The 15,195-nt window shown below is 50.0% G+C and overlaps 1 protein-coding gene across 1 annotated transcript; it reads left to right on the forward strand.

Moving 5' to 3' along the window:
- Nucleotides 1–10,767: 10,767 nt before the first annotated feature.
- LOC120844454 lies at nt 10,768–14,227 on the forward strand. The gene is made up of 4 exons (XM_040216247.1): nt 10,768–10,808; nt 11,633–11,810; nt 12,897–13,019; nt 14,007–14,227. The coding sequence occupies exons 2-4, from the start codon at nt 11,663–11,665 to the stop codon at nt 14,225–14,227; spliced, it is 492 nt and encodes a 163-aa protein (XP_040072181.1). The 5' UTR covers nt 10,768–10,808; nt 11,633–11,662.
- The last annotated feature ends 968 nt before the right edge of the window (nt 14,228–15,195 follow it).

Consider the following 15,195-nt stretch of genomic DNA (forward strand, 5'->3'; position numbering starts at 1 on the left):
GCGGCGCGATTTCTGCCGTCGCGGCGCTCGTGCCGCTCAACCGCTGGTGCTGGCCAGAGCGCCGCGACGACAGAAATCGCGCCGCTCTAGGGCCAAAACCGCTGCATGTGAACTAGGCTTCAGACAGATGACCCTCCGTATTGTTGCATACAGATAGTTTGTGCTCTCTGGCCCTGTCATTGAAACAGCGTCCTTTTTGTCATTTATAAACTTTCCCGCAACTTAGCGGTATCTTATAGATGTCGTTAGTGACACAGTTAGCATATTGGCTTACATGCTTCGTGGAGCACAGAACTTTCTTCTTTCTAGTCATCATCAGACATATCCTAGCCAGTTTGCAGGGCGCAAAAAAGACAATGTTAACATTGTATCTGCCGGCAATCTTTTTTGTGTTGTTGTTTATTTGTGTTTTGCGTTCACGTGCAATTTTCTTAGTTATATAATATTTTTCCAGAAGTCCGACAACTGTAGTCTGTTTCATCATAAGTAAGAGCCAAGTAATCATAAATGTAAACAAAAAAAAAAACAAAAAAAAAAAACTTGAACACGCCAACACGCATTAAAAATGCAATGGAACGGGGCATTCAAAATTAGTCGGTAGTTTTTTTAGAGAGCAGGAGTTTCTTAGGGCGACATTGTTACTCGCAGTAGATTATAAAAAGTGCAGTACAACTGTTAGCTCGGGGTCTTTAACGTGCATTACGCAGTAGAGGGGTGGAACTCATGAAACGTATTTGGGAGCGGCCGCGGGAGCAGCTGAAACCGCTGTTTTGGAGCAGGTTGGGAGCAGCTAAAACTACATTCTGGAGCAGGCTAGGAGCAGCTCAGATCAGTTTTTATTGCACTTGAGCTTGTGGGTTAGACGAGCATGGGAGCAATTTCAATTGTGTTTAGCAGCGCAGATGAACACGAGTGGATAGGGACCTAGGTAAATGGGACAACAGTGTAACAGATGCGAAAACTTGAAACTTTGGGAGCCTTAATGAGAACTAAAAAGCAATTAAGTTCCATATGTTTCTGAAGATGGTGTCCATGATATTTTCTGAGTGGCTTTCAGCTGCTCAAAATGCAAACCAGCACTGCTTAGCGCACAGCGCACACATGCTCGACATAGTTATTATATGTGCGAACCCCTTGACGTGCGTAAGCAACGGACGTGCAGTTGCGTGGAGGAACAGGGCAACAATTTTTGAGTTTATCCTATTGTGCAACTCAATATCGAAGCAGCAGACTACGAGTAACGGAGTTATCGTACTCAAAGCGATTAGCAGGAGCAAGGTTAAAGTACACCGAGCAGATCCACCTCCCGCGTGACAGCTGCTGGCCGCCAAGGTTTTATATCGGACCGCGTTTCTGTTCTATCAAATCACAATTTATCTTGCAAAAATGCGGTTCCAACTTCTAACGATGAAGTATTAAAAGAAATATTTTGCTAACGTGTTTTCAACTGGCTGACGTCCGGATCCCGGGCCGCAAAGCCTCAGGCTAGGGAGCCTTCATGTGCGCTTTGCTAGGGTGATGCCACCCTTTGTATTAATACCACTCGCCGACAAACCAGCAGCCATTTTGGTTCTCGGCGATAATCCGTGGGCTTTATAACCCTCCCGGGAACAAGCACCTTATCTCACAAGTTCGGAGCAGCATTGTGGAACCCACGGAGAGAGGATTAGCATCTCTCCCCTCGGATAGGAGGACCGATGGACACAAAGGTCACTTTTTGGCGCACGGGGAAACAATGAGGAACAAAATGGCGGTGGACGAGGGTGTGGGAAAGGGAAACAGGCAGTTGGCATCACCCTATGCGAAGCGCACATGGAGGCACCCTACTTCAGGCAATCTGACGCTTAACAACTCGACCTCACCTCGGCCGACTTGCTTAACCGCTGATATGGTTGAAGAAGAATAATCCAGTCGCAGGTGTAACGCTTCGAATCCGATCCCTGAGTTTTTCCGCGCGTTTCCGACTCGGAATACACAGGGAGGGTAGACAGAACGGGCGGCGGAGAAAAGCTCACCGGAGAAAAGCTCACCGCAAAACCGGCAGATGCGGAGAAAAGCTCACCGGCCTTTCAGCGGATGGGAGGAAAGCTCACCGATATTTTTTGAGCTTAGCTTGATTCTGCGTCAAACGTGGCAATTCAACACAATTCGCATTCGTCACTTCATTAAAATAAGTCCCCTTTTTGTAATATTCTTGAAGTTCATTGGGCATATTTACTAATTCCTAATAAATTAGTAATCACCCATTCTGTAAATTAATGAAGCCGCAAGTATAAAATCAGAACATCGCACACCGGTAAAGAAGGCAACAATTTATTGACAGCTGAGGGTGCGGCGTCGAGGGCTCTGTCAGATAGAGAGGTTTGTTTTTTGCGAGCTAATATGAATAGCGGTGTGTGAACCAGTGATTTTCCTACACTCCCCCTAAGGGGGTGTACACCCCCTTGTTTTTCTGAAGGCACCCCCTTAATTCACAACGACTCCCTATTTTCGATGATTCCCCCTCCCTTATAAAAATTTAGGCACCCCCTAATTTTATTTCTGGGGAAACCCCTGGTGTGAACCGTTTCAGCTCCAAATATTGTATAGTGCCTAATAGGTAAGTAGGTGTTTGTTGATGTAATTAGTGTCGGCTACGCTGTTTTCTTTCTGTTAATTTCACTAACAAAACTTTAGTTGCAAGAACAGCCTCGTCGTGTCTTGTTTGTTGTCTTCACTCCGTCGTCGTCGTTTGAGCGGTTTTCATCATGTATAACGTTTACCAACTCGCCCAATTTGCTACCTGACGTACAAAAGACTAGTTCTTACATAGCTCAAGAGTAACAACGGTGCCAGTGTGCACCTCTTAAGGTCATGGGTGGCTCACCGTAGAAGGACGCTATCACACAAAGGGAACGTGTGAAACGCCAGCACGAATGGCTAGAAAGCGTGTATGTCCGTGGAAGAAAGAAGCCTCGATATCCTATTAACTGTTTTATTCTGTTTTCAAATCTTAACAAAAGCTTCAAAGAGAATTTCAGGCACCGCGGTGTTGCGCGTGCACTTTTGGATTTTCGGCATTTACACCTTTGATTTTTACGCTTTAGGCAGTCATCATTAAGTTTTTTTAACTTTTTCCTGTTCTTCAAGTTCATAAAGTTTTTAGTTAATCTTTCGTTGCCTAGAGAGTAAGCCACAGAAAACAATCGCCCGCAATTATTAATTTGGGAGCAATATACCCGATAAGCTTAACAAATATTACAAAAAAGGACATTTTATTTTTTTACAAAGCTGACGAATTTTAATGAAACTAAATTGATATAAGTCACGCATGGTCCAACAGCCTCCATATAAAAAGAAAAAAAAGATATCGGTGAGCTTTTCTCCGCATATACGCTCAATGGCCGGTGAGGTTTTCTCCACATCCGCCGGTTTTGCGGTGAGCTTTTCTCCGGTGAGCTTATCTCCGGTGAGCTTTTCTCCGGTGAGCTTTTCTCCGGGATTCAGACAGAACAAAGGATTGCAAGGCCGACCAAGCTAAACGCGCTCATTGTTGCCAATCGAGTCGATAGAAACCGAAACCAAGACAAAATACTTTTTTTTTTTCTTGCGCACGTTGTGCGATTTGGTGCATAATGGCGCAAGGTATCGGCTGTGGCGCAGGTTCCGTGAAATGGCGCAGGATAGCGCAGACAAATGCGTCTGGCGCAAAATGGCGCAAATCGCGCAGCCGTTCCACTCCTGCAGTATATGCGATACATGATCTCACGACCGTAGGATGCACATGGGCGACAGAGCCCAGGGTCCCTGCTAAAGCCCCCTGAGAAAGACGTTTTCTACAAGTACCGCCAACCATTCTTGTGAAAACGCGCAAGACACGTGCCCGAGCGGGTGCTCAGCCGCCATTCGCTTTCAAAGGCCAGTCGTTTTAGTGCTCTGCCGCCATTTGCCTCCAAGGGCCGCTAGAGACACGGGCCTCGCGCACGGGCACATTCAAGGCTACTTAAAAGACCAACGCAAACACATCCAGGGGTTTAGTCGCTACGGGTTCGGCAGCGTGGGTTCCGTGCTTGGAACGAAGCTCGCACTCGCACATCCCTCCACGTGCTCTCGTCTGCGGTGCCACAACACACTCGGCCAACGATCCGCCACCGCACTTGATTTAGCCTTTGAGCTAAACCCAATGAGCTACCCTTACAGGATCGACACTCTTTTCGCCAATACTGTTGTGGGCGCCGCCATCTTGGTGGTTAGTAACAAATCAAGCGCAACTGCCGATAGTCATGATTCAAAAGTGCGACTTCCCCAGCATTAGTTTCGGTGTGAGGAAGCTTACGTAATACTGCTTTGCTTTGTAGCGAACTGTTTTGTACAGGACGAAAAAGCGTTTCCTTTGATTTCAGATAAAGCTTCAGATAACTGACAACCACCAATTTGAGCACCAAGATGTGTATGAAGCGTAGGTTATTTAGTGGCTCTAGTTTAGCCTGACCTCAGAGGCACAGAAAGAGAACGAACTGCTTGACCTCGCGCTCTTGGCGCTGCTTCAGTGGCTTCATCAGCCCGTAGCGTTGGCTGCGCTCCGAACTAAGGTAAAGCAAAGCAAATATTCAGATCTTAGGGTTTCACAAGCCAAACCAACAAAAATCACTTAACACGCCCCAATAAAAAAATACAAAAAAAAATTGCGGGTTTATTTTGACTAACTGGAGATCTTTTTGACGTGCAACCGAAATCTCAGATTGGCCTCCGTCAGATTGCGAGCACCTCGGCCGGTGTTTAAACCCGACAAATATGGATTCATAGGCCAGCGCGTTGGCTCAGAAACACTGAGATGTTTTAATGTTTTGTGTTTTGTTTTCATATCATTGCCGCTTACGAGCCACCGAGGTGGTTTTTTAAACAAAATATAGTCAAATCATTCCGTCAAGCATAATTTCATTGCGAAAAGATTACGCAAGTGATAAACAGATTCAAATGTTTTCGCGTACGTGGCGGAATCCAAAATGACGGAATCCTTTTCATTGCGCCCATTTCATTCAGATCGCGTCGGACAAGTGTACCGACGCACAATAGAACGCGCGCAAAAGCAGCTGTGGTGCACCCGCAGCCTCGCGCATGTTGTTCTGACATCTCTGGCTCGCTCCCTGCGGGCATCCAGTCATCTGACACCCTGCCATCTGGCGCTTTTCTGCCTTTCACGTGGCGTTCCAAGCGGCACACGACGGGAAATGCATATCAAGCTATTCTTGAACACGAGTCGCCATCTGGAAAAAGGACGACGAAGTTTGCCGGCTGAGGTACGCCTTATTTTGTGCTCCCGGAATACTGGCAATCTAATATTATTTCTTGCGCTGGAACATTACATCCTTGAATCGACAGGTGAAGTAGCAGGCACTTTACCTGGGGCCAGACTTTCTCTGTGAGGAGAAATGTCCTCGCTCAGGAACGATGCCCCCAGCACCGATGGCCTAACAACCCACATCATGACCGCACAAGACACGGCAGTCTCGGTTTTTATTGACAACAGCCTACTGCACCATGACCCTACTGGCGAATTTCCTAGCTTGGAGGCTATGGAGATGGACCAGGGCAATGACCAACGAGGCCCATGGCAACAAGCTGGAGGAAGCCGAAAACGTGTCCGAAGCAATGACTCGAATTCCAACCCCGACACAATATCTTCACCAAAACACGATGACGTCAGCCTTACTGTTGTATTTGCTCCGGTGGATGCTGAGCAGAAACTGACTTCCCTTACCAGACTCAAGGTGACAGACGTCCTAAAAAAGATATGCCCAGAGTGTATACACGAAGTTCGCTACAACGATCGGCTCAACCTCATCGCAGTTGACACTCGAAACGGGCAAACTACGAAGACATTGCTCAACACCACTGTTCTCTGTGGGATTCAAGTTCGGCCATATGCTCCACCGTCCGGCCAAACTTCCATCGGAGTCATTCATGACGTCGACACAGAAGTCACGCAAGAAGAGCTGATCCAACACATTCGATCAGAAACAAAAATTGCCACTGTGCGCCGCCTCGGAGTCTCGAAGGTCGTCAAATAGTCTTCAGTGGCACGAGGCCGCCTAGCCACGTCCTACTTGGCTATGTTCGACAGCCCGTTGTTGCATTCAAGAACAGGCCACTGCAATGTCACAACTGCGGTGAATTCGGACACAAGAAGATTGCATGTAAACGCCCTAAGGCATGCAATCGGTGTGCAGAAGATCACGATGTGCAGTCTGCAGAGTGTCAGTCTACGACACTGAAGTGCAGCAACTGTGGTGGCAGTCACGAGGCCACATCGCGAACGTGCCCCAAATGGAAAGAAGAGCAAACCATGGTAACGCTCTCAAAGAATAACAATGTAGGATTTCGAGAGGCACGGTACGCCATCGTACATAAAAGTGCAGGCAAAAATACTGTGGACGTTCTGGAGACCACACCAAAGCCAATCACGGCAGCTACCACAAACCAGGCACTGCAGGCAACAAGCAGGACGGACATACCAAACAAAGTGTCTTATGACTCAATCCTCAAAGGGACAGTTAAAAACAAGAAGGCTGCCCCAAATACCGATTCCGCGGCCAGTCAAACGTCCGACAACAACAAATCTATGCATCAGCCACCACCCCACGCAGAAACGTTTCAAAGTTCCCACACGAAGAAGTCACCTCCAAGGAAGGACGAAACTGAAGACTCTCAAAACGTCGACAATGAAACATAGGGCTGGCAATCGATTGTCAGAGCAGCCGTCAACATTGCTTTCGCACTCTTAGCGAAAATCGATGCATCATGGGCTTGCACCATCTCAAACATCCTACAGACGGTCCTCCCACTTCTGGTAGGATGGTAGTGGGACCCTCGTCTCCAAATATAAGACACGATGCACAAGGAAATCACTCTCAACAGGACTCCGAAAACGCCTCAGCAACCTGGAACTTCACGAAGGGGGCGTGGTCCGATATTTCCCTCAATTTTACAGTGGAACGTAAACGGACTGCGGACACGCATGTCTGAACTACGCCGATTTCTTTCAAACAAGAAAGTCGACATCCTGGCTCTACAAGAAACTAACATTACATCCGGGGATGTTCGTCTCTCACCGTACGTATTGATTCACAGCGCTGCGGCGAACCCCAATGGCAGATCACGAGTCTCCCTATTTGTTTCTGCAAGCCTACACCATGCTTCACTGGACCTTTCTGACCTGTGTTCGCCGTCTGAAGAATATGCTGGAGTCACAGTCAGAATTGGCCGACAGGAAACGACGGTTGTGTCAGCATACATTACACCACAGGTAAGCTGGGACCCGACCGCCATCGAAGAAGTCTGCAAGAGAAGCCGAAGCAATATTATTATCTGTGGGGACTTTAATGCGCATAACCAGCAATGGGGAGGCTCTCGAACGGACACCAGAGGACGAAAGATCGAAGCAATGGCCAGAGCGCTTAATCTCCGTATCATAAATAACGGTTCAGCAACGTTATGCATGCCAGGAACTACAACAAGCACTATTGATGTAACGCTCGTTTCGCCTGGTATTGATGCCATACGGACCACCGAGCCTGACACAGCAGGTAGTGACCATTTTCCTATAAACGTGGTTCACCCCAGTGCTTCTCCGAGAGAACTTAAGACATGCAAAGTGATAAACTGGGATCTATTTCGTCAACACTTCGCATCCGCCATGGAAAATAATACCCATCCGAATATCTCGGTTTGCATTGCAGAGTGCCTAAAACAATCTTCACGCACCGTTACGATCCCTGTCACCAGCCCTACACCTGACCTGGAGTGGCTTAACCTGCGAGCTGCCAGACGTCAAGCGCAACGAAGAGCACTTCACACTGATGCCCCCTGGGACTGGTCACGGTACAATCGCATAGGTGCCTCTTTCAGATGACACACCAAAAAACTTCAGAGATGGCAGTGGAGGGGAAACTGTGCTGCACTCGGCGGTCCCGGTGGAGTACGACGGGCGTGGCGCCTCGTTAGAGCCCTCAAAGGAGCGAAAATTCCGCGACACCCTGTAGCAGAAGTTGCCATAAAAACTGGTAGGACCATGGCGGAAGTGGCAGAGCTTCTGGCAGACGAGTTCGCCCAATCATCAGCTCAACCTGAGCAATACCTCCAAGACTTGCTGAAACTGGACCCATCGATCGCTCAACCCCAAGACAGGGAGTCAGAACTAGCAAGCAACACTGATCTAACGACAGCGGAACTCACATATATGCTTCATTTCTCCCACAGAAAAAGTGCCCCAGGACCGGATGGGATAACGTACCAGTCACTTAGAAATATCGATGCTACATACCATCCGGCTCTTCTGGAACAACTCAACACAATCTGGCGAACTGGGACCATTCCACAAGCATGGAAAGAATCGACGATCATTCCTCTGCCAAAACATGGGAAGCCACCGGAGCTTGTCTCGTCATAGAGGCCTATATCGCTGACAAGCTGTCTGGGGAAATTACTTGAGCGCATTGTCATGCGGCGACTTACCTGGGTTTTGGACCATAAAAATGTTTTTCCATACCAAATGGCAGGCTTCAGGACACGCAGGTGCACCGCCGATGCGATTGGAGATTTTGTTTCAACCTTTGAAGAAGCAAAAACTGCCAGACAAATGGTTCATTGTGTGTTTCTAGACATCAGTCGAGCATTCGACACGCTTCCTTATGCCATCATCATTCAGAGGCTAAAGTGCTTTGGGATACATGGCAGGTTGCTGTCTTTTATTCAAGCCTTTTTGACTGGTCGAAGCTATAGAGTGAAAGTGCCGGGCGCAACAAGCACTCCCCGTCTAACAACCCAAGGAGTCCCTAAAGGGAGCGTGCTCAGCCCCTTTGCTTTTTAATGTTGCAATGGCCTCTCTACCTCACTGTCTCCCAGCCATACATCATATTTGTACAGATGGTATGGCAATATACGCGGATGACGTCGCAATATGGTGTGCTGGACTCTCGAAGAACGCTATGGCAATCCGAAACCGGCTTCAAGTTGCTTTGGATGCAACAGTACTAGCTATCTCACATCTAGGTCTTACTCTATCATCTGAAAAGACAGCCTCAATTTTTTATAGACCAACAGGCCGTGCTTCAGAACAAGCACTGAGACGGACAATCGGAGGAACTCTGGTAAAAAGGGTTACAAACCACACCTATTTGGGCATGATTATAGATGACCGTGTGACCTGGAGGCCAGAAGTTCATAGAACTCTACAGCGATGCCGTGAGCTTCTACGTGTTCTCCGATACCTTGGAGGTGCTTCATGGGGAGCACCACAACGATCAATGCTACAGTTGTACAAAGGCCTTATAATGTCCAAGCTTTTATACTCCCTGCCACTTCTAAGAATAGGGCCGGCCCAAATGCGTGACATTGACATATTTCACCGTATAGCACTGCGTGTCTGCTTGGGGCTCCCACCATCTGCCGAAAATCTGGCGACTCTGACAGCAGCAGAAAAATGGCCACTTTCTTTGAGACTCAAGGAAAGAGCTATGCGGCATATTGCACGAATCAACAGCGTCCCCACAAAAGATAACATTCTTACCCGCCTTCTAGCACGACCAAACTCTCAGCTGGGACAACTAGCATCTCTATTTCAACATGGGATTGGTGGTCCTGCAAAATACTTGAGTTCCACACCTCCGCACTCAACCCGCTTACCCCTAGTCATACATGAGACGCTACCAATCGGCCAGCGTAAAGCTAACGTCCCTGTGTTGGCCGCGCGGTCGATTGCCCTAGACTGCCTGAATGAAGCGCATGAAAGCTGGATTCAGGTATATACCGATGCGTCAGTAGACAGGACGAAAAAATCGGTGACGGTCGCGGTCACCATTCCGGAAATGGGTTACGACGTCTCAGGCAGAATTGACTTCGAGACCACATCCACGACTGCAGAATTAGTTGCCATTTGGGCGGCCCTCGAATCAATAAAAAATGTCTCACCTCCAGCGAAAGCTGTAATTCTCACCGACTCCAGGGGAGCCCTTCAGCAGCTTCAACGACATGTACAAATCACTCCATTATTGGCAAGGGTAGCATTCATGGCGGCAAACATTGAAGACCTTGGCTGGAAGTTGGCCTTTCAGTGGATACCTTCTCATGTTGGAATCCTCGGCAACGAGAGAGCAGACGCACTTGCAGCTAGGGCACATGACGACCCGTCTCCAACATTTCTTTTTGTTGTAAATCATCTTGATATGCTATCTCCCGCCGCCTGAGCCAGGCGTGTGACGTATCAACAACAGCAGCGTTATGTCTTTCCTCGCCCTTTCTCCCTTCCCAACTCCCTCTCTCTTGCTTGCGTTAAATACTCTGTTCACGGACGAATAAACGTTCTTTTCCAGTCCCCCAGCGCTGGTCTCGTCAGTCGTCCACGCACCGTATGTGCGCTTGCTACGCAGCAGTGGCGACGAGCAAGACAGGAACCCATGCACTAAAAGAAGATCACGGCGAGCAGAGCCACGGTACGGCCTTTCAAGAACCTGCAGCAATGACAACGCCAGCCTTGGCTCACCACCATCTTCCCGAGTATGACGGCGAAAGGGACAACTGGAGAGCGTACGTCATCAAGGCAGAAGCTTATTTCGAGGCAACGGGAGTTACCGACACAGCGAGAAAAAGGGCGTTGCTCGTAGCAGCGTTAAACACAAAGACTGTGCAGATCCTAGCGGGACGAGTCGCTCCGAAGAAACCCAACAGTCTGACCTACGAAGAAGTAGTTGCAACACTGAATGAATATTTCGACCCAAAGCGCCTCGAGATCACCGAAAGCTTCCGGTTCTTCAATCGATGTCAGCACGAAGGTGAGCCTTTACAACATTTCCTTGTCGACATCCGACGCATTGCAGACAACTGCAATTTCGGCAGCATGCTGGAACGAATGCTCCGCGACCGTATAGTCTGTGGCGTCAGATCAAAGGCCTTGCAAAAACAGCTTTTGGCAAAAGCAAACTTGACTTTGGAAGAGGCCGAAGCGATAGCACTATCAGCCGAAACGGCAGATGACGACGCAAATAAGATATCGGGCGATACAACCACCGTACTGAAGGTTGACGCGCAGCGCGTGTTGACGAACGAGCCGACTCTAAAATGCGGGCGTTGCGGAAGTAAGAAGCACAACAGCCACGCATGCCGCTGGGCCAAGAGCAGGTGCTATCACTGTGGTAGGCCGGGTCATCTTGCGAAAATGTGCTCGAGCGACGCTCTGAGGAAACGCGAAACGGCGTCGACACAAGGCATGCGGGGACGAGCACTGGCGATGGCGGAAGACTGTGCGGAGGGGAACGTAGACGAAGCGATGCACCTCTGGGCTTTGACTTCTTCTCGGAAGTGGCAATTAGAGCCCCCAATTCACAGGACATTCACGTGGTGCGGTGTCGACATGCCAATGCTGATAGACACGGGGTCGCCCGTCTGTGTTGTGCCCCGCGAAATTTATGAAAAGAACTGGGAGAGATGGCCGCCATTGCAACCTTCAGGTGTCAAGCTGTCCTTTTATCTTGGCAAGCTCCCCGTCCTAGGACAATTGGACATGAAGGTAGCCTACAAGGGTGCCGTAGTAGAGTGCCCCCTAATTGTATTGAATTGCCCCGGTCCTAGTCTATGCGGGCGGGATCTACTGTTTCAGCTGAGCAACGCAGGGTCACCTATTCTTCACATGACTGCGGAAGCCGGATCGCCAACGAGTCTCCCGGCCGCGGACGACATCGCCAACGAGTTTCAAGGCGTCTTCAGTGCGGAACTCGGCTGCATCAGCGGTCCCCCTGTACACCTTCAACTCAAGGAGGGAGCTACACCAAAGTTCTGTAAGGCACGATCCATCCCTTTTGCTCTCCGTGATAAGGCTTCTCAAGAACTAGACAGACTGGTAGCAATTGGCGTGTTATCACCGGTTGCGCATGCGGAGTGGGCTACGCCCATTGTGCCTGTCTTAAAGAAAGATGGAACAGTTCGGATTTGCGTCGATTTCAAGATCACGTTAAATCCTGTATGCGAACTGGAGCAGTACCCATTGCCGGTGATTGACGACATGTTTGCGTGCCTAAACGGGGGAGAGTACTTCAGTACTCTCGATCTTCGTGACGCGTATAACCAAGTACCGCTTGACGAAGAATCACAGAAGTTATGCGTAATCAACACGCATCGAGGGCTATTTTGCTTCAAGAGGCTGCCTTTTGGCATAGCGTCTGCCCCAGCCATCTTTCAACGTAAAATCGAAACAGTCCTGCAGGGACTACCAGGCGTGCAAGCTTTCCTCGATGATGTGCTGGTTGCGGAGTGACAAGGAAGTAACGATACTCTGCGAGCGGTACTGCAGCGTTTCCGCGAGCACGGTGTAAAACTCCGGCGAGACAAATGCAAATTTAGTCAGCCTTCAGTCACGTATTTAGGGCACCAAATCGACAAAGACGGCCTACATCCCACTGAGAAACATGTGGAAGCAATCGCCCAGGCTCCTAACCCGACAAATGTGCAGGAACTTCGCTCGTTTTTGGGCATGCTGTCGTATTACTCTAAGTTCCTGCCGAATATGTCATCCGTGCTTGCACCTTTGTACCAGTTGCTGGGGAAAAATGCGCGTTGGGTCTGGAGAGAAGCTCAGCAGGCCGCCTTTGCCAACGCAAAGCAGTGCTTACTTGCGGCAGGGGTACTCGTTCACTACGACCCCGCGAAACCATTGAAACTGGAGTGTGATGCTTCTCCGCATGGCATCGGTGCAGTGCTGTTTCATACGGTCGGAAAAGTAAACCGGCCCATTGGCTTCCGGTCGCGAACGCTGACCAGTGCCGAGCGGAATTACTCTCAGCTAGAACGTGAGGCCTTGGCTCTGGTTTTTGGGGTGTCGAAATTTCGCGACTATCTCTTAAACAGAGATTTCACCTTGGTCACAGATCATCAGCCGCTCCTGGGCCTGCTGAAAGCGGACAAGCCTACACCGGCGTTGGCCGCAGCCCGAATACAGCGCTGGGCTCTCTACCTCGGTGGATTTCGCTACAAACTTCAGTATTCGCCCGGTAAGCTGCTACTAAACGCCGACCCACTCAGCCGGCTACCGCTGCACACTCCAGAACCACCAGCAAGGAGCGAACCCCCCGAGTATGTTCACGCGCTGGCAAGTTTCGATGATGGCACTGTGTCTGTCGAGGAACTCAAACAGCTAACGGCGCAGGACGTGTTACTAACGAAGGTTGTGGAGTATACGAAGCACGGCTGGCCTACACATGTAAAGGACGGGGGATTGGCGCCATTCTCGGAACGCCGGTTGGAACTATCTGTGGCTCACGGGTTGGTATACTGGGGTCATCGAGTTGTTGTTCCCAGACAAGCACGAGAACGGGTACTACACATGTTGCATGAAACGCATCAAGGGTCCTTGGCCATGAAGGCGGTTGCCAGATCGACATTCTGGTGGCCGGGACTAGACCGAGAGATAGAACACCTCTCAGCGTCGTGCCACAATTGCGTTCAAAACCTTCCTATGCCGGCCTCTGCTCAACCCATCAGTTGGCCAGCCGTTAAGGAAAAATGGTCGAGGCTCCACGCCGATTTCGCCGGGCCGGTCGCAGGCAGCATGATACTGGTAGTCGTGGATGCTGCCACTAAGTGGATTGAAGCCGTGCCCATGAGGCAGGCAAGCACGTCATCTACGATTGCCAGCTTGCGCAGCATTTTTGCCAGATTCGGTGTTCCACTCACAATAGTTACGGACGACGGCACGCAGTTCACTAGCGAAGAATTCGCCATCTTTGTTAAGAACAATAACATCGCACACCTACGTACGGCTGTGTATCACCCACAGTCTAACGGACTTGCTGAACGAGCTGTTCGTACGATTAAGGAAGCGCTAAAGAAGATGAGCGAAGGCACACTTGAAGAGAAGCTAGTCAAAGTTCTTTCCAACTACAGGAGAACGCCGTGCCACGAGGGAAAATCCCCTTCCGAACTTCTATTCGGCTACTTGATCCGCTCGCGCTTGGACTCGTGTTTCCCACCTTTCCCAGGGTCAACCCAGGAGACGGAAGAGTGGACACTGCTGCCCGACACAGCCGTGTACGCCCGTAACTACGGCCAGGGGGAGAAATGGACACCAGGGAAAGTGCAGTCCACTACAGGGTCACGCATGGTCACCATACAAACGCCTACTGGGGTGGTTCGACGTCACATAGACCAAGTGCGTTCCAGGCCGAGCCCGGCATCCGCTCGGAGCGGCGTTCGAGACTAAGACGAGGGGAGCCCTTCGGCTGCAGCTGCGCCCGCACCGACCGACAACGAAGGCGATTTGAACGAGCAGCCTACAGACCAGGTGGCGCCGGCACAAGCGTCGCCGCCTATCCAGAAGGCGCAGAAACCCCCTCAAGCTTTGCGACGATCTACTCGGGAAAGGAAGCCTGTACAGCGTCTTCAATACTAAGGGAGGAGAAATGTTGTAAATCATCTTGATATGCTATCTCCCGCCGCCTGAGCCAGGCGTGTGACGTATCAACAACAGCAGCGTTATGTCTTTCCTCGCCCTTTCTCCCTTCCCAACTCCCTCTCTCTTGCTTGCGTTAAATACTCTGTTCACGGACGAATAAACATTCTTTTCCAGTCCCCCAGCGCTGGTCTCGTCAGTCGTCCACGCACCGTATGTGCGCTAGCTACGCAGCACTTTTGGATCGTTTTAACGAGGCTCACCGGTTAATCCGGATATCCCTCAGACAACAACATCCACACCGAGGAGTGGCGACCGGAAGACCTCCCGCTGCTATTCCACGTTGACTCCCACGTGCCGGGGCATCCTTGCTGCACAGGCTTCGAGCTGGATGTGCGTATACTTCCAAACGCCTTCACATGTACGACCGCAAGTCAGACCCGTACTGTCCATCTTGCGGTGACCCTGAAGACACAGCGCGCGCTCTTCTTCTATGCCCAAGCCACGACCAGCATCGGAAGCTTCTGATTCAGCGGTATGCGACGGCCGGCCTCTCCCACTCCAATCTTGAAGACCTTCTAAATCCAAACGGGACTCAAGGAGTAGCCGAGAAGGCCTTTCGTTGTCTCCTGGCTTATCTGCGCGAAAGTGGACTTGCAAGCCGGCTCTAGCGTAATTACGCACTAGTCAATTGTGCCACATCTGCTTCCTCCACAAAGTATGGATGCCCGTTTAAACGGGGCTATTCAGAGTCACGCTACTCGCCTGTCAGCTAACGA

Source organism: Ixodes scapularis, unplaced genomic scaffold, assembly GCF_016920785.2.
Source record: "Ixodes scapularis isolate PalLabHiFi unplaced genomic scaffold, ASM1692078v2 PGA_scaffold13__105_contigs__length_92229423, whole genome shotgun sequence".
Lineage (NCBI taxonomy): Eukaryota > Metazoa > Arthropoda > Arachnida > Ixodida > Ixodidae > Ixodes > Ixodes scapularis.

Bases quoted from the DNA above. Each gene is read 5' to 3' on its own strand.
- LOC120844454 (XM_040216247.1), top strand. From the start codon at position 11,663: ATGACTGCGGAAGCCGGATCGCCAACGAGTCTCCCGGCCGCGGACGAC. The intron at 11,811-12,896 runs GTAAGGCACGAT...CCTTGGTCACAG, and splicing joins GGGAGCTACACCAAAGTTCT to ATCATCAGCCGCTCCTGGGC. The intron at 13,020-14,006 runs GTAAGCTGCTAC...CACCTTTCCCAG, and splicing joins CAAACTTCAGTATTCGCCCG to GGTCAACCCAGGAGACGGAA.